This window comes from Pteropus medius, unplaced genomic scaffold (genome assembly GCF_902729225.1).
Source record: "Pteropus medius unplaced genomic scaffold, Ma_sr-lr_union100, whole genome shotgun sequence".
Classification (NCBI taxonomy): domain Eukaryota; kingdom Metazoa; phylum Chordata; class Mammalia; order Chiroptera; family Pteropodidae; genus Pteropus; species Pteropus medius.
In genome coordinates, this window is record NW_024349803.1 from 18141787 (window position 1) to 18163864 (window position 22078).

At 40.3% G+C, this 22078-nt stretch overlaps 1 protein-coding gene, 1 long non-coding RNA gene and 1 other non-coding gene across 5 annotated transcripts in view; 1 reads left to right on the forward strand and 2 right to left on the reverse strand.

The window, feature by feature from the left end:
- Positions 1-398: 398 nt before the first annotated feature.
- On the reverse strand, positions 399-2213 carry LOC120582263 (uncharacterized). Its single transcript, XR_005647522.1, has 2 exons — positions 1936-2213; positions 399-1350 (listed from the first exon to the last, which is right to left on the reverse strand). It is a non-coding gene; the product is annotated as an uncharacterized LOC120582263 (long non-coding RNA).
- On the reverse strand, positions 1954-2026 carry TRNAR-ACG (transfer RNA arginine (anticodon ACG)). The gene has a single exon. It is a non-coding gene; the product is annotated as a tRNA-Arg (tRNA).
- Positions 2214-2272: 59 nt separating the features above from the next.
- The window catches only part of SACM1L (SAC1 like phosphatidylinositide phosphatase), a 50370-nt gene continuing 30564 nt past the window's right edge, over positions 2273-22078 (forward strand). The window contains exons 1-3 of one of the 3 annotated variants that reach the window (XM_039837541.1): positions 2273-2456; positions 17856-17953; positions 20427-20501. In XM_039837541.1, coding sequence (XP_039693475.1) covers positions 2422-2456; positions 17856-17953; positions 20427-20501 — 208 coding nt within the window. In that variant the 5' untranslated portion in view covers positions 2273-2421. Of the gene's footprint in view, positions 2457-17855; positions 17954-20426; positions 20502-22078 lie in introns of those variants that run through there. The other 2 variants (XM_039837542.1, XM_039837543.1) reach the window with 2 other exon arrangements.

A 22078-nucleotide genomic window follows, 5' to 3' on the forward strand; every position in this document is an offset into this window, starting at 1 on the left:
GTATTGCTTTTAGGGTCAAGAGCCCAGACTCAAGTTCTAACTCAGGCTCCACCACTTAATTGCTCAATGACCTTAAGCAAATTTAGTTTCCTCATATTTAAAATAACAACAGGACTTACTTAAGAGGATTGTGGTAGGATTGATCAAATTAATCTCAGTAAAGAGCTTAGAGCTTTTAATTGCTCAGTAAGAGTGATAGGCTTTAAGTCTTAATTGAGTTTTCCATTGGAATGATGAACAAACTAAATTACAAATAGTCTAAAAGTAAATAGAAAAAAAACAATTTGAAAAGAGCACTTATGCAATAGAAGAAACAAAGTAAAATACTGGTAGACTGAAACATATCGAAAGTGGAAATTAGGTGCAAAAATATTATAAAGGAAAAGGTAAACAATAAATTGGAAAAAGACTGTAATGTATTTGATAGCCAAAGAATTCATATCCTTTTATATATTAAAAAGTCTAACAAATCTATAAGGAAACATTGAATACATACATCAAGAGAAAATATATACATCAAGTAATAAATATAAAGGAAGTTTTTTCAGTTATGAAAATTGCAAAGAAATCATAATGAAATTTATAATACTCAGTGTTGGTTAGCATGCAACCAACTGACATGTGTATTGGTTTAATTTTCTTGGAGGGCAATTTGAAAATATGTACCACATCTTAGAAATGTCGGTGAAATAGATCTTAAAAATGTCCACCTTAAACAAACAAATAAATAAATGTTACACTAATCAGCAAGGAAAAAAAAAGACAAAAAAAGTCCACCAGATCATTCCACATCTAGAAATTAATGACATATCCGAAATAATTCAACGCAGCGTTATTTTTAAAAAGCGTCAAACCGACAACTCAAATTCCCAACGAAAGAGTAGTATTTAAAATATCTAGTTCTCTAATGAGATATCTTCAAAGAATATTTAATAACCGTAAATCTCAGGCAAAAAGCTAAGGGGACAAAGTGAGAACACAAAGATATTTCTGGTTCAACAACCCCAAATTCAGAAAAATACGTGTGAAGGTAGATCCACATGAAAAAGTATGGAAGGGAAAAAAAAGCGTGAAAGAAAAAAAAAAAGTCTGTAAGGAAAAAAATATTACGATGTTAGTGATGCTCTCGGGATGAGAATTCGCATTATTTTTATTGCCGGTAATGTTCTGTATTTTTCCAATTTTCTATCATTACCTTGATAGGAAAACAAGTTGTACTGGAGAGTCAATTGATCGACTGAGTGAGTGAGTGGTTAATCCACAGCGTTAGATGTCTCGGCGGGTCCCCGGAGTCGAGTCCCCGCTCCGCCGCAGGCATTCTGGGCCTCCTCGGGTCTTCCAGCCAGGCGCCTACAAAATAAAATAACACACTAGGTCGTCTTGGGTCTTCTTACTGCAAAAACATCCACGTCCGCAGGTTGACATCGGGGAGGGCCAGGTCGCTCTCAAGGACCGGGCCGCAGACTCCCAGGCCCGCGGGGCCCGCCGGGCGCGCTGCCGCACTCAGCGGGGCCCTCTCCAAGGCGGGTTCGAGCCCGAGCTCCCCGATCCCGGTAAACTGGGGCAGCGGCACTCTTCTTATCAGCGCGGGGGGCTTCTGATCCACGGCGGGAAAGGACAGACTGCCTGCTGCCTGCGATGCGCTTTTGTGTCACCCGGTAGCTAACCTCCGGCCTCAGCACGCCCCCCGCCCCCCGCAACTGCCACCTTTCCAAGCGTTTCCCTAAATGTACCCCATTTTCAGAGACTCCTCGTGTGCGTCATTAATCGGGCGCTTTGCAATTTACAAACCACGTCACACAACTCCGAGGTCCAAACACAGCTTACAAGATGACATTTCGGGCAAAACAGCGTTAAAATTCAAGATTTTTAACTTCTACGTTTTAGTTATAGTATAATCCTTTCCAAGGAGGCCCCGGAACATCCAACCCAGACCTGGCAAAATGTACGTATCGAGCCAGCCAGGAGTCGAACCTAGAATCTTCTGATCCGTAGTCAGACGCGTTATCCATTGCGCCACTGGCCCCGTACTGCCACCTCTTTCCCTGCAATGCAGATTACCCTTTACGTAGCTTCGACAGGCTCTTCGACACAGACGCCGCATTTCCGCCGCGGCCCCGCCGCACAGCCCTGCACGCTCCTCCTTTCCCGGCAAGCACGCTCCGCCGATGCGCGGCGGCGACGTCACGGCGCCCCGGCCCACGGCGTCGGAGAGCGTCTCTTGCGTGCTCTCGCGCGCGCACTAAGTTTGTCCCCGGCCGCCTCCCGTTCGCTCGCAGGCCTGGCGGGGCGCGGGAGAGGGGTGGGACCAGGCTGGACGCTGCTGCGGCCGCCGTGCCAGGGTGACCGGTAGAGCCGTAGCCGAGGTGGCGGCGCGGGGCGGAGCAGACGGAAAGAGGAGGAAGGAGGTGGTGGTGCAGGATGGCGGCGGCGACGACCTACGAGAGCCTGAAGCTGTGAGTCCTGCGGGTCGGAGTCCACTGAGCGAAAGGGCCTAAGGGGCGGCGGGCGGGGCGGCAGGTGCGGGACACTGGTCCCGGGGAGGGTTTCCGAGTCCCTGGACGGCGGGCCGGGTGTCGAAGCCCTTCGTTCCTCGCTTTCCTCGCCGGGCGCGGCCTCCCCAAGGCCCCGCCCGAGTCGCCGCAGGCCCGAGGGCGACAGTCTCGCCAGCCTCTCTCCGTCCCTCTCGGCCTCAGCGCCCACGGTGGAAGAGCGAAGCTGCAGACTGGCCTTCCCGTTCAGTGCAGCCCTTCCCGTTCCTCCCCACTTCTGTTTTTGGAGAGGTGGAGGCCAAGTTTGTCCTTATTACTTAGCAGAGAAAGGAGATTTTTCTTATTTAAGGGACCCATACATAGCACGTTGGAGTCCACACGTACTGCCATGGGTTCATTAAATAAGAAAAATCGACAAACCTTTGTCTAGGCATCGAAACCTGCTTGACCAGTCTTTAGGATGCAGAAAAAACGTAAAGTACAGTCAGTACTCTTAAGGTCCTGAAAGATTGACTGGCTTTAAATATTATACAGCTGAAGCGTAAAGTAGGTTTTAAAATCCAGATGGACAGCCAGAGGCTAATCTCGAGAATTTTGACTTTTTTGTAAAGCCAAGTTCTTGAGGCTTGGAGAAATAGGCTCTGGTTTGTTAAAGTTGTAAATTAGGTATTTGTAAGGTTTTGGGCTCGTCCTGGATAAATAAAAATATGTTTATTTTTCTTAGCATTACCATCTCGCCCCTACACTTTTTCATTTGTGAATAACTTTGTTCTACTCACTTTGTGTGTAATGCTTTACCTCTAGACTTTGAAAATTCCGTGGCCGCAGTCTGAGAGAATGTCTTTGGCTGCACAAGCAAATATAATCTTTGAGAAGCTCATCCATCCCTAAATAAGTTAAAATGTCTTGGTACTTAGGTATAGGTATTTCCTTTGCACGGATATGAAGACATCAGAATGTGGTTTGGGCACTTCCTATGTTCCCCAGAACCTCAAGCTCACTTTACTTTCTGGAAGGTTCAATTTTAAGTTAAGGACGCAAAGCAGGGAGTGAAGTCGTCTACTCAACATCAGATATTTTGTAGAAAAGATGAAGATTACTTTTATCTGAGCCCACTCCGTTTGCCATTCTGTTTACTGTATTACTGTAATTCTCTTTGAAAACCCCAGCTGCACATTTCCCTCCAGATTTTCCTGGCCAAATTTCCTCATTCTCTTCTAAGTCCCCTTTGCAAGGTGATCACCTTGTTGGTGAATGAATCTATCCAGCAAAGTGTTTTTGACCAGGGGACTGGCTAGGCCAGTGTCATGTGTGCTCTGTTGGCTAATTGGGTTATTACTGTCTATCTGATAGTTACCAAAGGGTTTAATATGATCCTACACTAGGTCTCAAATGTGTTTAGACAATACGGAGCCTTGGCTCGATACAGCTGAGCGTCAAGTTACAGAATGCAACTGAATTTTCCTGTGGTAAAGACAGAATGGGATGGAGAACTTGAGCATTGTGATGATTGTTTATGAGCTGCCAAGGAGGCACTAAATTCACCAGCCCAGACCTAAAAAAGAAAAGAAAAAAGTTCTACATCCGTAAGAGTAAGGAAATTTGGCCCTTAAGTGGTGAGGCTGATGCTTTTATATTGATTTTTGTGAGTAGTGGAAACTATAAATTTGGGGAAAAGGAAATCTGGGGTTATGTGAAAGTCATCCTCTAAGTTGTCAGTCCTTAACTTTTTTTGAGTGCTTCTGTCAATGTGAAGATATAACTTTTGGCAACTTTGTTTTTCTTTACCAAGGAGTTCCTGATTTGGAGTCACTGCTCTTATTCCTTCTGTTTGGCTCTTTTTGCTGTGCGGCATGCCGTTCAAGGTTTTTAAATATGGCCCTGACCTTAGGAATATTCTTTTTAGGTGCATTTGGAGGTGGAAGTGGTTTCTGACCATATAAGAATTAGTAGGACGTAATAGCCATTTTAGAAAAACGTGTCTCGAGATGTGTTTTAAGATCCATTCAAGAGACCGTTTGATAATATTTTATTACAAAAATATTGTCACTGGCTTTATTTAAAAGTTGAAGTGCTTGAGATTTTAAATAATAATTTTTTCTACATTATGCCGTACATTCTCTAGTCCATCTCTGTCCTGCTGTGAAGTTCACCTTCCTCATTGCCCTGGTTTCATCCTTACTCCTCTGCTTACAATCTCCTGTTCCACTTTATGGATCTGTAGGATTAAGTCCACATTTTTTAGCCATTTAGTATTTTAGCCTCTTCACAATATGTCCCCTAACTTTATTTTCCATAACTGCCCAATGCTCCCCACTCTCTCTTTCCTCCAGACTCGGAGACTCTCTTAGCTTCAGGCTTGGACTTATTTTGGGCCTTCTACCCAGAATGCCTTCTTCCTCTCTCCCCTCTTTACCCACGGATCACATCATGGTAGAGCTGAGCGGTCTCAGGCTTTTTTAGTCAGAACAGACTTAGATTCACATGCAGACCTTGCTACTTGCTTTGTGTAGCATGTTACTTAATCTTTCTAAATTGGTTTTTCATCTGTAAAATGAGAATATTACCATTTTACTATCATAAGGACTGAAAGAGAGTGTAGATGAAATATCCATTGTATTTAACAGATACTCACTTTCTCTGAGAAGCCTTTTTTCCCCCACATCTTGCCAAACTTCCCTGGGCTGCCATACCAGTCTACTGTCGCAGGGACTACGTGTCGAACGTCCATCGGTTTGCACATTCTTTCTCTTCGGGTTGATTAACAGTATATTTACAGTCATATGGACAAGAGGGCTGAGAGAATAGAATGATCAATCCGTAGCACAGTTTGAACCACTCACTTTGCCGTTTAGAAACGATGCAATCATTACGTATACTTTGTTTCTCTAGCTAGGCTGCAGATAGTGAGACACATTAGAAACACCTTAACGCTGGTTTCCTCTCTAGTCCTCAGTGCCTAGCATCAAACCTCGTGCAGAGCGGATCCTCAGTGAATCACTGAGGAAATGAAAGGAACTTGCCAGCGTAGAACACCTACCAGCACTTGAGAAGTCGAACACAATCTGAAGTAATTTGGAATGTGTTCTTTTGAAGTAGCAGCAGCTTTCGTCATTTCGTGTATATTAATGTATTTCCAGTGCCTCTGGGAGGTCACTGGTTGATATATACCCTGTCATTGCTGAAGACAGGGAAATAATTGCCCTTGGCCCCACAGTCAGGTCACACAGCCCAGCCGGGCGAACTGGCCTTGGAACACAGCAGGCCTGGAGTCCGGTGATCTTTCCATTACACTGCATTATTCAGACTACCTTTTTTCTCTGATCACATTGCTCTCGCCTTAGTCCTCAGACATGTTTCGTGTAGAATGAGTCACTTATAATTGAAAATAGTTGTCATGCCCATATGGATTTTTAATGTAGAAAACAATATTGATTTGTTCAGAATGTTAAATTCATACTTTTTAAACATCCAGGCAGTTCTAAATATCCTATTTTGCAGCTCTTTTTTCTTTTTACATCATTTGTAGAAGCATGAATGTCAGACAGTGATAAATTTGAAATTACAATAGAAATTCATTATTGGAAACATTTAAAGCACAGGTGTGGTTTTTTTTTTTTTTTTAAAGGTCAACTGAAATCGGTATAAGGCACGAAATCCTTTAGAAAGCGAACCAGGCTGCAGCTTGCCTCTTCAGTTAGGAAGTCACCTTTCTTCTTAAAAGACTGTCGTCCTGTGAGGTCAGTCAGGGCAGATGTGGTGCAACGCTGAGAGCTGAGAACGGGTGTAAACTAACCAAACGGATGGAGACATACGTGGTCTGTCTCGTGCAACGAATTCTCAGATTATTCATACATCTCTGCAAGGAGGAATGGAGGCAAGCTCAGATTTTCTTCATAGATTTAGGCGCAGATGACAGGGAGTTTGTGTGCAGGGCATTAGACGAGTGGGGGTTCAGGCTAGAAAGTCTCAATTGGTGGTGGTGTGCCTCAGACCACTGGCCGCGTTTGTATTAAATGCATGTCCAGAGCCCTGCAGGAAGCCAACTGCGGGACCGTCTCTGAAGGTGGGGCCTGGTACCTGCACGGTCAGCCGGCCATCCTGGTAGTTCTTTGCACTCTGGCGGGCCCTTTAGGGCCAGGTGAAGCTGGGCGAGAACCAGAGCATGCAGTAGGAGAGCGCTCTGCGGGACCTGGGCTCTGGAAGACCTTGCTGCGAGTTAAAGCTTCGTAGTAGATGGCATTTAGACCTGGTCCTGTGGAGAATGGGTTTTGGAGACGATGGGTTTTAGGATGTACTGAGAAGAGGAAGTGAGTGGGATTCAGGGTTTTGAGGGAGAAGATGGAATTACAATGAATTGGCTTTCTAGAATTATCAGCTGGGGTTCGGGATTGGATTAGGCTCCTGGATTGTCTGCGAGGAACCTGGGCTATAGGACAGGTGCCCCAGCAGTCAGTCACTAAGTGAAGGAGAGACTGCTGGGACCCAAGGGGAGGGCGCATGAGGGGCGGTGGGAGCACCTTCTGAGAATGGGTGTAGTAGGCCCAGAGGACCCTTTACTATTTGAGTTTTTGCTTTTTGCTAGTCAGTCTAGTAAAATGTTTTGCCTGTATGTTTTCAACCAGAGATATGGTATATGTGATCATTAAGACATTGATTAAATTCTTTACGTAAGATTTTTGAAGAAATGTGTTCTTGCTACAGTTTTGTGACATGACACTCACCATTCTTCTATGCAAATAGTAATTTTATTATTGTTAGTTTAAATTGTAAAATACACAAAACATAAAATTTACCATTTTAACCATTTTTAAGTGTACAGCTCAGTGGCGTCAAGCACATTCACACTGTTGTGCGACCGTCACCACCATCCATCTCCAGAACTCTTCATCTTGCAAAACCAAAATTCTGTCTCCATTAAGCAACTCCCCATCCCCGCTACTGCCAGCCCCTGGTAACCGCCATTTTACTTTCTGTCTCTAGAAATTTGATTACTCTTTAAGTACGTCATATATGTGGAATCATACAGCATTCGTCCTTTCGTGACTGGCTTATTCCACTTAGCACAGTGTCCTCAGAGTTCATCTGTGTCAGGATTTCCTTTTTAAAGCTGAACGATGTTTTATATGTACACTCCATTTTGTTTATCCATTCTGTCAGTGGACCCTTAGGTTGCTTCTGTCTTTTTCGCCGTCGTGACTAATACTGCTGTGAACATGGGTGTATAAATATCTCTGAGACGTTGCTTTCAGTTATTTTGACTACGTGCACAGAAGTGGAATCGCCGGATCACGTGGTAATTCTGTTTTTAATTAACGCTGTAGCAGCCGCATCACTTCATTGTTTCACCAACAGTGCACAGGGTTCCAGTCTCTCCACGTCCTCATCAACATTTGTTACTCTGTTTGGTTTTTGGTCAAAGGCATTCCGATGGGTACGAGGTCAGCAAATAGTAATATTTTTGAAGTAGGTTGTTTTACTCATTGTGATTTGAGAGGATTTCGAAGAGGTTAATTGTTGCCTGAAATATATAAATATTACATGGGAAAAAAAGGTATGTTTTCAGACACTAAAAAATCACATTGCAAACGATGAAAGAAAAAAAAACCTGATGTTGATATTATAATTAAATATATTACCTTTCTTAAAATTTAACAAGGGTAATTTTTTAAAAGCACTTAAAATTTATTGAATGGCTGTAAGATTAAGAGCATTTATATTAAACAATGAGAATTGTCTTTGTTGAATTTAACTTTCAGTTTCCTGTGATTTCTTTTTTCTTTTGTCCCGTACTTGGGCAGTAATCCATAAAAGCATAATAGTCAACTGAACATAAATTGTCAATAGGAAGTAATTGTTATCTAAGTATTATGTTATTTTGAAATATCTTCCAACATATGTGTCATCTTAATGGAAACTCGAACTCTGGGTTCACATCGAATCCTCTGTCTTGAAAGAAACAAGCTAGTATTCTTGTTTAGTTAGAGTTAATACCTACATGATTCCGGTAACCTCACCAGACAGTTTGTATAGGACGAGAGTTCCTTTCGCTACACAGTGTCACCATGAACTTTAGAGATTCAGTGTCGACAGCAGGATCATCTCATAAAATAAGTCCTGTGAGAGAGCTTCATGGAGATGAGACATCGCAGCATTTGAGGGCCGTTCTTTCTGCAGCAGGGAGAGGATCTTCCCCTGGACTTTGGGTTATTGAGTCTCGAGTCTTGGTTTTCATGTATTTATTACACTGAGAACTCAGTAGAGCCTGTCAACGAGTTAATTTCCAAAACCTCCAGGCAGAACCTGGCTTCCGTGACAGTTCTTAGACTTTATAATCGGAGTATACTCCCTCTTTTTTTCTTATTAGTTATAGGATAACATCAAATCCAGTTAAAGTTTGACCTGTCAGGATCTTAGGAGAAAACAATTTTTAAAGTTCTGTTTACTCTGTCACTGAGCCAAAGAAAACATTAAAGAAGAGCCATATATAAAAATCAGCTTAATGTGTTTGCTGACTAATTACGTTATATTCTTTAAGAAAATTGAGCTTCTGCTATCTTGCATGAGAAATCCCAAGGGGAGTGGATAAGCTCAGAGTCCTTGTCTGCAGAGGCTTGGTAGCCTGTTTGGGGAAGAATAAAAACAAACCTAGCAATGAAACCATACGCACCAGCAAAAATTATACCACTGGCCGTTTATTCAGGTGTTTCTGAGGGTAAGTGCCAGAGAGGTAAAGTTAATTTGTCTAGCTTTTGAAATGAAACCTGGGGAGCATAAAACTTACAGAATAAAGTTTGCTAAATAAAACAGGTATACTGCAGATCAATACGAAGGCCGATTAAAGAGTGGTGGGAGATGGAGGGAGGGAAAGGGGAAGAGGAAGACAGCAGAGGGATCCATAGGTAGGTGACTGCGAGCCAGGATGACACCCCTGTTAGAGTTAGTGCGATTCTGAGTCATCGCTTTTCATGGCTCTGGGCTGGAACTCTGCGTCGACCCACAGTTACTCATATTTTTGTTTTTCATATTTTAACACATTTTTTAAACTTAATTTTTATTTTAATCTAATACATGTATATAGTTTAAAAGTAAATAGTACACAAAACGAATAATTAAAGAGAGCATCCTAGCATCCTTCTGCACACTCAGTCACACCGCCCCGGGGACATCCGCTTCCGACCTCTTATGCGATGTCTTCTGTTTACTCCACATTCCTAAACAATGTGTTTGTGCTGCTGTTTCCTGATTTTTTAGTTTTAGTCTTCTGTTGACTTCCTACTGCAGAAGATGAGAAATCAGCTTTTATACTCTTTTTCCTCTCCTCTCCTCTCACTATAGTTACAGTAAAATAGTGTTCATATCGTTTCGGTTATGTACACATCGTTCAGATGAAGTCAGTAGTGCATTACAATTACATTTCCTCATAAAACATTCTATTTTTCCTAGAATTAAAAATTGCCCGTTTTCTTTTTATTTGCTTGACTTTTTTTTAACGTACGTATTGCTAATTAATCTTCAGTGTCTATGGCAGCAAAAAAAAAAAACTGCTTTCAGACATGTCAAGTAACTGTCAGTTCATTTTCTTCTCTGGGACTCACCTCCGGGAACCTCTGTCTCCTGCTTTCGTTTGCTCCAGCCGTTCCTCAGGCCTTTCGTGTAGCTGTCATCCTGGAACCTGTTTTCACCATCATCGTGAGAATTCCTGTCTCTCTCCTGTTTTGTATTCCAAGTCTAACTCTGGATTTACTCCATATTTGTGAAACACATTTTTCCTTCTTTCTAAGAAAGTGTGAAAGAGAGGTATCTTTTCATAGATGACACACGTGAAAATGTTTTCATTCTGTCCTTGCACTTGTTTGATAGTGTGGCTACATACAGAATTTTCAGTTAGAAATTATTATCGTCCAGAATGTTAAAGATCTTTCTGTCAGACAGTCCATTGTGTAACTATTGATTAATCCATTAGTGTGGCTGTTGAATAGTCCAGTGCTTCTGTCTCTTGATTTTTTTTTTCTGGAAACTTTTAGGATTGTCTCTGTCTGAGTGTTTTGAAGTTTTATGTTTTGCTCTGTGTGTGTGTGTGTGTGTGTGTGTGTGTGTGTGTGTGTGTGTGGTTGTGTGTTCGTGTGTGTGTGTTCTAATTTGGTGGGCCTTTTCCATCTGGCAACTTGTCCTTCGGTTTGAGGGATTTTTTGTTTTGCTTTGTTTGCACCGTTTCTCTGATGATTTCTTTCCTTTTTTCCTTCTGCGCTCTTCTGGAATTTCTGTAAAATGGATGTTGAACATCCTGGATCCTTCCCTCTTTCTCTCCTCTTTTTCTCTCTCTCCTCCTCTTCCCCTCCCCGATGCTTTCCTGTTTTTCAGCTCTTATTGTTTTATTCTGTTCTCAAGGAGAGTTTTTCCATTTTATCTTCCATTTTATCTTGCAGTCTCGTTAAATATTTAAATGATTTCCGCTGTCAGCCAAGAACATGTTCTTGCTTTCTGAGTCTTTTTTTGTAGCACCTTGTTCATGTTTCATAAATGCGGGTCTTTTCTCTGAGGCTATCATAATTTGTTTTGAAGTTTTATTATGTTCTCTGCAATTCATTTACCCAGAGCTGTTTTTCTGTTTGTTTTGATCTCTGTCTTCTGTGATGGAAGCTTTTCTTAAATATCTGGTGATCCCTGGTTGTCATTTCATGTTTAAGAATGAAGCACTAAATATTTGATTGGAAGGTGTGTTAATGGGTCAGTACTTGTCAAGTAGTGGCCTGAACTGTAGAGCGATTGGGCAGCAACTCAACTCTTTAATGGTGGGGAGGGGCCAGTAAGTTTCTTCAGAGACAATACTCAGAGCTCCGATGGGGGTTTTTCCGAGGGCGATGCTTGACCACCAGCGTTCTGGGGATCTGGTGGAAGAGGAAAGTTGGTTGATTTGTCCAGTCTTACGCAGACCTTCTCTGTGTCTCCTGACTTCACTTGGCTCTCTCACGTGGTTCCCAGCGTCGCTTGAGGTCTGGAGTCCAGAGCTGGTTTTGTTGAACTGCTCTGTTAAGTCCCAAGGTCAGGGAGGGCAGGCGCCCGGACACTGAGGTCTGGGCGGGGATCTCATTGCTCCTTACACTTCTCACTGCCTCACGTGCCACCCCAGTCAATCTCCCCACCTCCCCTCCCCCCCAACCCCCATCCCCCCCACATCCGCCAAACCTTTTCCCTCTCGTTCTTGAGGCTTGAGGCTTTTCACGGTGCTACTGTCGGAGTCTCTGGAGCTTGCTTTGTTGGCCCTCACCCCGTAGGCAATTAGATGGTGTGGTGACTTGACTCAGTGCAGTAGTCCGTTTCCAAGCACTTGTCCCATTAAACCTGTGCTTGAATGATAAGTCTACGCCCCGCAGCCCGCACCCACCTGTTGTGCTCCCCAGGTCCCATCTGCTGAAAGGATACCGAAGTTTTTTCTGTGGAGGACTTTCATTTTATTCTACTTCTATTAAAATTTTAGTTTGTTGATCTCATTTCAGGTGTGTCTGTCCAGACTGGAAGTGGCATATATTGTTTCATTTTCTCATGAAAGAAATTTCATTTTCTAACTTTGTAATTTTAAGGAGTCTAAGAACATAGAGAAGTCGTCAACTTTGTGATTATTAGGAATGCAACAGTAAAGGCCTAGTTCTGTAGCTGCATATTTTTTTTGTGTATGATTTAAAGTCTTAATCCAATATGCATATATTTTGTCAGTGTTCTCATACCCATACAGATCAGTTTTAAATTTAAATGCCAAGTTAGGACAGACTTTTTAATTGGGATACTTTTTTTGTTCCACTTAGAAGTTTCACAGGTGAGAAGCTTAAATGCATTCATAAAAATAGAGGTAGTCGAAATGTAAGCTACCAAAGGAAAGCATTAGCATTTCTCTGTTGGCTGTTTATTTAGATGCAAGCTTTGTGCATTGTACTAAGTGGGGGAATGAGGTGGTATGTTGATTAATCATCTTTTTATATTAAGAATAACATTAGTTATTAAAGAAGTAACACAGCATGCGTGCGGAAAAGTAAATCGTCCTGTCGCCCAAATGCAGCTATGAACTTAGAAGAACATAGGCCCCTGAGCAGTGTGAAGAAAACGGGCGTGATAAAACCCATGGACTTCGCTCTGGTCAAACCTGTGTAGCCTTCCTCAGATCTTACTGGAAGCCAGTTGTCTCCTGTAAAACCAGAGCAGCTGAGTAGGAGCGTAGGCGGTGGCTTTGTCAAGAGACTAAATGCAGCAGAAGAGTTCAAAAACAAAACCCAGTGGTCTGAGGTCATTTAGTAAAATAACGTGGCCACCATTTTGTGCGGTGTCTGAGTGCTGGGCATGTCTTGTGCGTTCTGTCATTTACCCTCACCTATCACTTACATCTTTTTAATGGAGAGAAAGCTGGGCTGGCAAGTTTAGTGGTTTGTTCTGGGTCCTATGTAGTAAGTCTGGAGTTGGAATTAAAACTAGGTGTGTAAGAGTTTAAAACCTGTAATTTTTTTTTTTTACCAAACTATATTAGGATTCAAAGGCATTCTCTTTCAGTAGGATGGCACAGAAATTGACATGTTCAAAATAGACCCAAGTCACCAAGAAAACATTGTTACTAATAGTAAGAAATAAGGGGACACCTTTGTTTAATAAAATTTAAATTAAAGACTTGTATCACTTAGAAACCCAAACACCAGGTATCAATGCTTCTCATTCATTAGTGCCAGGAAGATAAAGTGTTTCTATTTCTGGGTGTGTTTTGGCCAGGGGTTAATGGGAAGGTTACTTCATTCTAGAGGGGATTTGAATACTGTATTAGTTTTCTGTTGCTGCTGTGCCTAATTACTGTAAACTTAGAAACTTAAAATAATACAAATATATTACCTCATAGTTCCTGTAGGTCAGAAGTCCACCACGAGTCTCACGGGGCTAAAATCAAGGTGTCAGCAGGCCTGCATTTCATGCCGGAGACTCTGGGGGAAGAATCCACTCACAGACTTATTCAGGGTGTTGGCCAAATCCAGTTCCTTGTGGTTGTGGGCCTGAGGTCCCTGTTTCCTTGCCGGCTATCAGCATGGGGCCACCCTTAGCTTTCACAGGCCTCTCCCCTGTCCTTGCATGTGGCCTCAACATTTTAGGAGCCATCAGCAGTTTGTCACATCCTTCTCATGATTAAAATCTCTCCTTCCCTATTTGCCGCATCTCTGTGGTTTGCTTTTAAGGGCTAATGTGATGACATGGGGCCCACCCCAGCAACCCAAGATGATCTCCCTATTTTAAGGCCAGTTGAATCATAACCTTAATTCTATCTGGAGGGCAGTACCTAGATTGAATGAATAATCTTGGGGGGACATCTTTAGAATTCTACCTACCACAATCAGTTTTACAATAAAACTCTTAATTTGCAGCACATTCTGCCTGCAATTTAATTGTTCAAACTTTTAACTATGCAAAGTAAAAACGATGGCTGGAAAAAGTAGCAGGGTGTAACATCTGCTGTCTGTTTTAGGCTAACATTGTTTTTGTATTAAAGCTTTTTTCTTTTTATAGACTCACATCTTCACAAATCAAGAAGGACATTCATGGATAATTTTTTATTCCAGAGCATTTGTCGTTGATAAATCAGACCTCTGTTTTATATAGTCTTGATATTTTGGGTGAGGATTAACTCCTAATAGGTAACTCTGTTATTTTGGAATGGAACTTTTTTCAGATTTATTTTTGTCATGTTGTGAGTTGAAGAATATATTTCTTATAAACATGAAGATTTACGTCAATGTGAGTTCTATCCAGATATGTAGGAAGATATTTTAGATCTTGAAATATTAAGAAACTTGGGATTATTATGAGGAAGGTGTATTTTTCACTGTAATTCTGGGGCCAAAATGTGAAACCTAGGTATTTTTACTTTTAGAATAACATTATTAGAATAATTACACCCCATTAATTATCAGTTTAATACAATTGAGGATACATATGAATTAAAGCATAGCTATATGACTAATATATTACCATTCGTGTATCTCAGTTATATGTTTAAACAAAATAAACTGGGCTATACCTCGATTCCAGTATCTTCCTGTCAAAATTGCTCAGATACTGTCCGTGTGACAAAGATATCGAGACCTCCATTGTATGATTTCTTTAAAGTGTGAATTGAGTAACCTCTCATGAAAATTTACTACTTTTCTCCTTTCTCTGTTGAAGGATGTTTTCATTAATGATTAAAAGTTTTACCTGTGAGCCAGCCTTTCATAAATGTTCATTTAATTCTCACTTCTGTGAGGTATTTAGGGTGAGCATTCTCATTCCCAGGCTTAATTAAGGGCAGAGATTTCTTTGATCACAGTTGCGTTTTACATGTTGTTTCATTTAATCCTCAAGGGGATTGATCTCCTCCTCCTCCTCCTCCTCCTCCCTCCTCTTCCTCCTCCTCCTCTCTTCCTCCTCCTCCCCCCCCCCATCTCTACATATCTTATTTTCTTCATAGCATTTGCCACTGTCTGAAATCGCTGAATTCCTTTCTTGCATATTGATTGTCTTCCCTAATAGAATGCAAGCTCTGATCCAGGGACTTTGTACCTAAAAAAAGGCCTGGCCTGGGGTAGACACTCATAACTCGGCCAGCATTACATTGCTAGTAATAGGAAAGTCAGGATTAGAACCTCTGTGTTTACTGCAGATCTCGAGGGCTTTTCAGTGTCGCTGCTCCAAATGCAGTGCCTTGTACTGTGTCGAAGTAGTGTTTTGATTAGAAGCTTGTGATCAGTTATGTGAGTGTTGAGTTTCGGGCTGACGTGTGTGTCGATTGCCTGTGAGCTGGATGATTGCTTCAGCATTACCGGGACTAGAACAAATCATTGGTAGGTGACAACACCAAAGCAGCATTGGGAACAGACCATTTCTTATCCGTGTTATAATCATTTTAAAAATAAGATAACAGCGGAGAGATTTTTTGTTACTCATTTGAACCTTATGAAGAGAACTCATAAAGGCCTTTAGAGTTGGGACAGGATGTTCTGTGATAGCACCAGCCATTGTATAAAAGCATTTCTCACGACTTCCAGGTCCCAAGCCTCTAAGCCCTAGAGAATGCAGTGGAACATCTGCCCAGGCACCTACATAGCGTTTAAAAGGTTGGGGGTGTGGGATACAGAGGGATTCTGAAGAATGAGGCTTATCAAAATGCCATCTGATTTAGAGACAGCGGTGTTTTCAAAAGCTTATAAAAACAAGTCCTGTTTTTCAGGTCTGCTTTTTAGTAAATAATTTTTTTTTTTCTTATTTGGTTTTTATGTATCATCTACCTCCTAATGCTTCTGTAATGCTTGGCACATGGTAGCTTTTCAATATATTGACTTACTCTTAGAATGCAACTTATACTTGTATAAATTGTTCTGCACATATGGGCTACTTTAAATCATTTTTTAAAATTCTAATAGGGGTATGAGCAGATTGTGTGAAATTTGTTATATTTTATTTTGTTTCAGGGGCTTTCACTTTGTTTATATGTATTTATATATAAAACATTTAAAGCTATATATATTTTATATATAAATATATGTACATAAATATATGTATATGTTTATACATATAACTTTATTGAAGTATAGTTGATATAGACCATTTAAAGTATACAGTTTGATACATATTTTTACACCTGTGAAACCACCACCAGTATCAAGATAATGAACACATCCATCACCCCAAAACGTTTCTCTGTGACCGTAATTCCTCTTTTCACAATTTAAACAACTGCATATGATCCAGCCATTCTACTTCTAGGTCGTCACCCAAGAGAGGTGGGTGCACATGTCTGCCATGAGACCGCTGTGAGAATTTTCATGGAAACTTCATAACATCCAAACTGGAAACGCCCGCAGGTCCATCAGCAAGTGAAGGGATAAACAGTTGTGATAGATCCGCACAGTGGAATAGTATTCTGTGGCAGAAAGGAATGAACTGTTACATTTAGTTTTAACTGAAGACTGTAGATCTGCCATCTTTGTTGCATTTTGCTTGATTCGTATTAAAATTGATTTTTAGTACCTCAGCACATCCCCCCCAATTGGAAGAAAGTAGCCTAATTATGAGAAGTTAGTTATAGGTGAACCATAAAAGGATACAAGTTATATTTGGATAATTAAGGGTTGATTGTTCCTCTGAGAACTTAGTCAGGAATGGTCAGTATAGTTTGTTCTGCTACAGGACTTGTTTCTGTAACACCAAATAACTTACTCGAGAATGGTAAATAAGGAGCGATGTCAGCAGTGATTGTATAGGTTTGAATTAGATTTTCACGGGCAAGGTGCGTGGAATAGAGGGAGTAGAATCAACAAAGGAAAGGGAGGAGCCCTCAGATTGGCTGCGGCACGGAGAGAACTTTTTCAGGTGTGATTTAGGAGCAGTAGATATAAAATGGTATGGCGGGGACTGGTTTCCTTGCCAGCCTTCTCCTGAAGGACCGTACCCCCTCCGGGGCCCATCTTTAAGTGGCCCCAGCCTGCATCGTTTTGGCCCCTGCTAATCTGCATTTTCACTTTATTGTTTCTGTTCATCGTTACTGTTTCCTGAGACGGTCCCTTACCGTACTTAAATTGCTTGCCTGAGTTGTCCAATTATCTCCTGAGAAAGCAACTGTTATTTTTGTTGGACTCTGGTTACAAAGTTGCATACATTTTGAGTTGTCTGTCCCAACCCTAATGTTACCCTCTTTATTTTTTTTTTTATTTTGCAGAATGAGAAGTTTTTTCCCTTCTTCTCATTTTTTTAACGTGGCATTCTAACGACGATAACGACGACAACAACAACAACGAAACACCCAAATGTTAAAGTAGTTTATTTTAAGCAGTTTCCTGGAAATGTATTGAAACTATTTCTTAGGATTTTTAGCTGATACTTACATCTGGCTTACTATGTATCAAATGTTGTTTTAAGTACTTATCAAAGATTAGCTCATTTTATCCTCGCAACAACTTGATGAGTCTGGTATTATCCTTATTTTATGGATAACAGAGAGGATGAGTAACTTGCCCTAGGTCACACAGCACAGGTAGTTTGGTTCTATAGGTTGTGCTCCTATTATGTTATTTGCCTTCTGCACCATGTCGAATATAATAAATTAGAGTTTGTTATGATTTTCTTGATAAGTCAAATTGATAGTTTGACAACAAATTAAAATTTTGTCAGCATTAAATATACAAGTGAAAAGAGTGGCCATGAACACATAAGGACAGCATGACAGCTTCATCTGTTCAGAAGCTGGGAAAATGATGTCAAATTTGAACACTGCTGAAATTGTTATAATAAATAATAGTTTTTTAGAAGTCTTGATTTCGTTTGGTTTAGTTACTTATGGTTTTAAATTTCTCTTAGGCATATCACACCTGAAAAATTTTATGTGGAAGCCTGTGATGATGGAGCAGATGATGTACTTATCATCGACCGTGTGTCCACAGAGGTTACCCTCTCAGGTATTTTATAACCAGATTTAGAAGTTTCTGAGAAAGATTTTACACCTAAGTTGCAGTAAGATAAATTAATCAGAGGTGCGTCAGTGTGTGGATCCCTGAGTATCTTATAAAATTTTAATTCCTGCTACCTCATTTGATTTTTAGACATTAATTTTTATGCTTTCTCCTTTTTATGAAGTGGAGAAATGAACTTGAAAATTTTACTATTTATAATGATTTAAAAACAGTGATTTCTTTGTTCTCATCTGTACTTTGCTATGTTTAAGTTCCTTTTAGCTGTAAGATTTAAGATATTTTGAGTATGGGAAGGCTGTTTTAGCATTAAGTGTGTGGAATTTTAATAGCTGCTTGTTTTTTAAAATATTTATGACTGCGAGGATAATTTAATAAGTGAAAGATAGTATAAACATCACTGATTAAAACTTGTGTTTTAGGCAAATGATCTTTCTAAGCTTTATCTGTCTATCCAGTTATATTTTGATTTTGCTTCTTTCGGTATAAAAAAACTTTTTTTTTTCCAATTGTGTGGAACACTTATTTCTGACTAGATTAATGTGAAATAATTTTAGTGACAAATTAATTTACCACATGTATCACGTTTAGAATTTTATATTTCATTTGTTTAAAAATTCACCTCTAGACAGAGTTGTATATATTTTTTTTAAGTACAGTATTTGAGTAACCATAGAGTAGGCATTTTCAGTAAATAGTAAATATTCTTCGAATGGATTAAATGAAATATGAAAATATTTTGCATGGGGTAGTAAAATATAAGAAAGGTATGACTATACATTTCTATTTCCTTGGTTATCTGGTTATTCTGGTAAGTACCATGTGTATAGTTTTCATCAGGTGGAGTTAGAGCTCTGTTTTAGTTTGCTAATTTAGCGTTGGCTCTGTCTGTTGCTGGGTGGTGCTCTCTCAGGGTAGCCGACTGGTTTTAGCCAGTGTTGGTACTCTTCTCCTGAAGTTACATCATACTGCTTCCTTATACCACATCGACACGACCTAGTGTCTTATAAAAGCTTTAATATGGATGTGTTTTCAATCATTTTTTACTTTTTAGTGACATTTAATTTGTAGGTAGAGATCATAGACTCATTTGAGTGGACAAAGCTAAAGGTCATGAATCGTTTGGATGTAAAGATAATACCAGGCATTTATCAGTAGACACACAAGGAAATACTTTGACTCGAAGTCAGTGATGATGAGGGGCTGACTCACTCGCAATTTCTCTGCCAGTTTCTTTTTACCGTTGGAAATGCAGACCACTGCCATGGAAAGAGGACATTTTTTTCTCTCGTGAAAAATGAAAACATATTCTTAGGAATTGTTATAGTTTTGTTGGTATTACACTCCATTTCATATAGCTTACAGCTCTATTTAAGTTTATCAAATGATCTCGGTATATTCAGACTTTCTTTGAGCTTTTCACTGTACTGGTATTCCCATTTTTCATGTTAGTTAATTGTGGCATAGCATTGGTAAGTAAATTGAATTACTGAGTGAAACAAAAGTGAAATTTAGACCTTTTTCAGAATAACAGGACTGCCTTTAAGAAAAAGAACTTGGGTTTATAGCAGTGTTTCAGAATGGATTCCAAGGTGATAATTAAACTGTGACTGAAAGAAAATTTTTATGGCCACATAAGTTTGGAAAACCATGAATTAAACAGCAGAACCACTTTGTTTTTCTGTGGGCCTTCTCGGCGCTTATATTCTCTTACTGGGCATTCTGATCGTTTCTGGGAGAGGGAATAGAGGTAATATGGATGTAGCAAAATAAACGTTTGATGGAGAGACCTTACCTCCTCTCCTTTTGGGGCATTATTCCCTAAAACAGAGTTCTACAAAATGCTTTGTGAAACACATTGGCTGAAAGTTTAACAATTATGAAATGAACCCTGCAATCTAAGGTTAATAGTTTAATTTATTAATAAGGGCATTATTGAGAAAATCACAGTGATGACGCCTCACAGTGTGTGAGTGACTGTCGGACACGAGAGGGAGGCTTTTCCTGCCTCTCACCTCCTCGAGATCTTCGCCTTCCTTTCCCGCGTTCTTAGACGTGGATAGGCAAGCCTTTTTTTGCATTCCTCTGGTTGTACATTGAGATGAAAATCTTTTCTCAACCCTCCCTTCCATTTACTTTCTAATTCTCTTAAAGGGATAAAGACTTACTTTCTGGCAGGAGGTTGGTTAAATTTCACTGAAAATTGACATTAGAAATAACCCGTATTGTACCTGATGAGAATGCTGAAGCATGCTACTTTTGACAGCTTATGCTAGACAGGCAGAGAATTTTATATTACGTGGCCATCTTTATTCTAAATTCTACCAAAATGGGGGTGTAACACTAATGAAGGAATATTGCTTTCTAAGAAGAAATCATATATGTTGATTTAGTTGAAGTAACTAAATTTCTCTTTTTGTCGGTGAGCATTTTCTATGTGATTTTTTTTTTTCTTTTAAAGTCAAGAAAGATATTCCTCCTTCAGCTGTCACAAGACCGATATTTGGTATACTGGGCACAATCCATCTGGTGGCAGGTAAGGAAAAAATAAGCTAAGACGGGCAAAGAATTCGGTAATAAATTGACACCATGAGATAAGATGAAGACATGCTTCATACCATGCTTAAGGCAGTAAATCTGTAAATTAGGTATTTACAAACTAGGTATTTGTAAAAGTAATATATCCCAAATTATAAATGGTTAAATTTATAGGCCTGAGGCTCTATTAAAAAACAGTTTTGTTTTTATTTCAATAAGAGTTGAAATCCCTAGTCAGCTAGACATTTTTCATAAATTCTGAGAGTATTTAAATAAAAATTTTAATGTGTCGATGGACCAGCATATTCTACCTTCAACCCCATACCGAGTCAGTGTGACATAGTGCATGTTAGAGAATGCCACCTGGTTCTGCATTATTTAGAAAGTGATTGTATTTATCTAAATTTCATTGAACTTTTTAAAATTTCCTGTTGTATTAGCCACTGTGCTAGATGCTAAGTTATAAAAAATGCAAGTCTTTTCTGTTCTGTACCCTACAGTCTAGTGAGAGAGGCATTTAAATAGTAAATTACTGCAGTACAGTGTGACAGGTCCTAGGAGAGAGGCAAATGTAGGAAAATTTCCAGGGAGGACACTTGTGGGGAGAGCCTTGAACAGGGCTTAAGAGTTAATCAGTGGGAAAGGCTTATCCTGTTTTATTTGTGGGAGGAGGTGGCCAGGATCAGGGTTGGTGTGTTGGGTATGGTGCTGTGATGGCTCCTTTATTCCTGACTACTCATCTTTGTACAAATGCTCCTCGAGTTACCATGTAGTTATGTTCCGATAAATTCTTCGTAAGCTGAAAATATCACAAGTTGAAAATACACTTAATACACCTAACCTACCGACCACCGTAGCTTAGCCTCGCCTACCTTGAACGTGCTCGGAACACTGCATTAGCCTGCAGTTGGGCAGAAGCACCTGACACAGTGAATACACTGTGCAGTATTCATTGTTGTTTACCCTTGCGATCGCGTGCATGACTGGAAGCTGTGGCTCGCTGCCGCTGCCCAGCATCACAAGAGGGTATCGTACAGTATATCGCTAGCTCGGGAAGAGATCAGCATTCATAATTTGAAGTACAGTTGCTACTGAATGCAGAGTGCTCTCGCACCATTGTAAAGTCAAAGAATCACGAGTCGAACCGTCCTAAGTTGGGGGCCTTTTGTACTGTCATAGTAACCAGTTAGGTATACCGCCCCAGCACATTCCCCCACCATTTAGAGTGACCTGAAGGACACAGGAGTGATGTACATGGGGCGTTGTCCTGTAGTGGTCAGATCTCATGTGCTGGGTGCCTTAAGGTACACACTGGGAATGTGTTAGCAGAAGCTTGCCTGCCTGGGGGAATGACAGGAAAAAGACAAGTGTCTTCTGTCCCTCCTTTTCATCTTCTGAGATCACTGCTTTGGCTACCAAAAGCTTTTGCTTTAATCTTTTTGAGAAAAAAAAAATTGACCTTTCAATAGGATTTTTTCTAAATAATGTGCTGGTTTTTCTGTTCATAAATTATAAGATTGTTTTAAAAAATATGCGTCTTCTATCTGTATTGCACAATGCAATCTCATTCTGTTC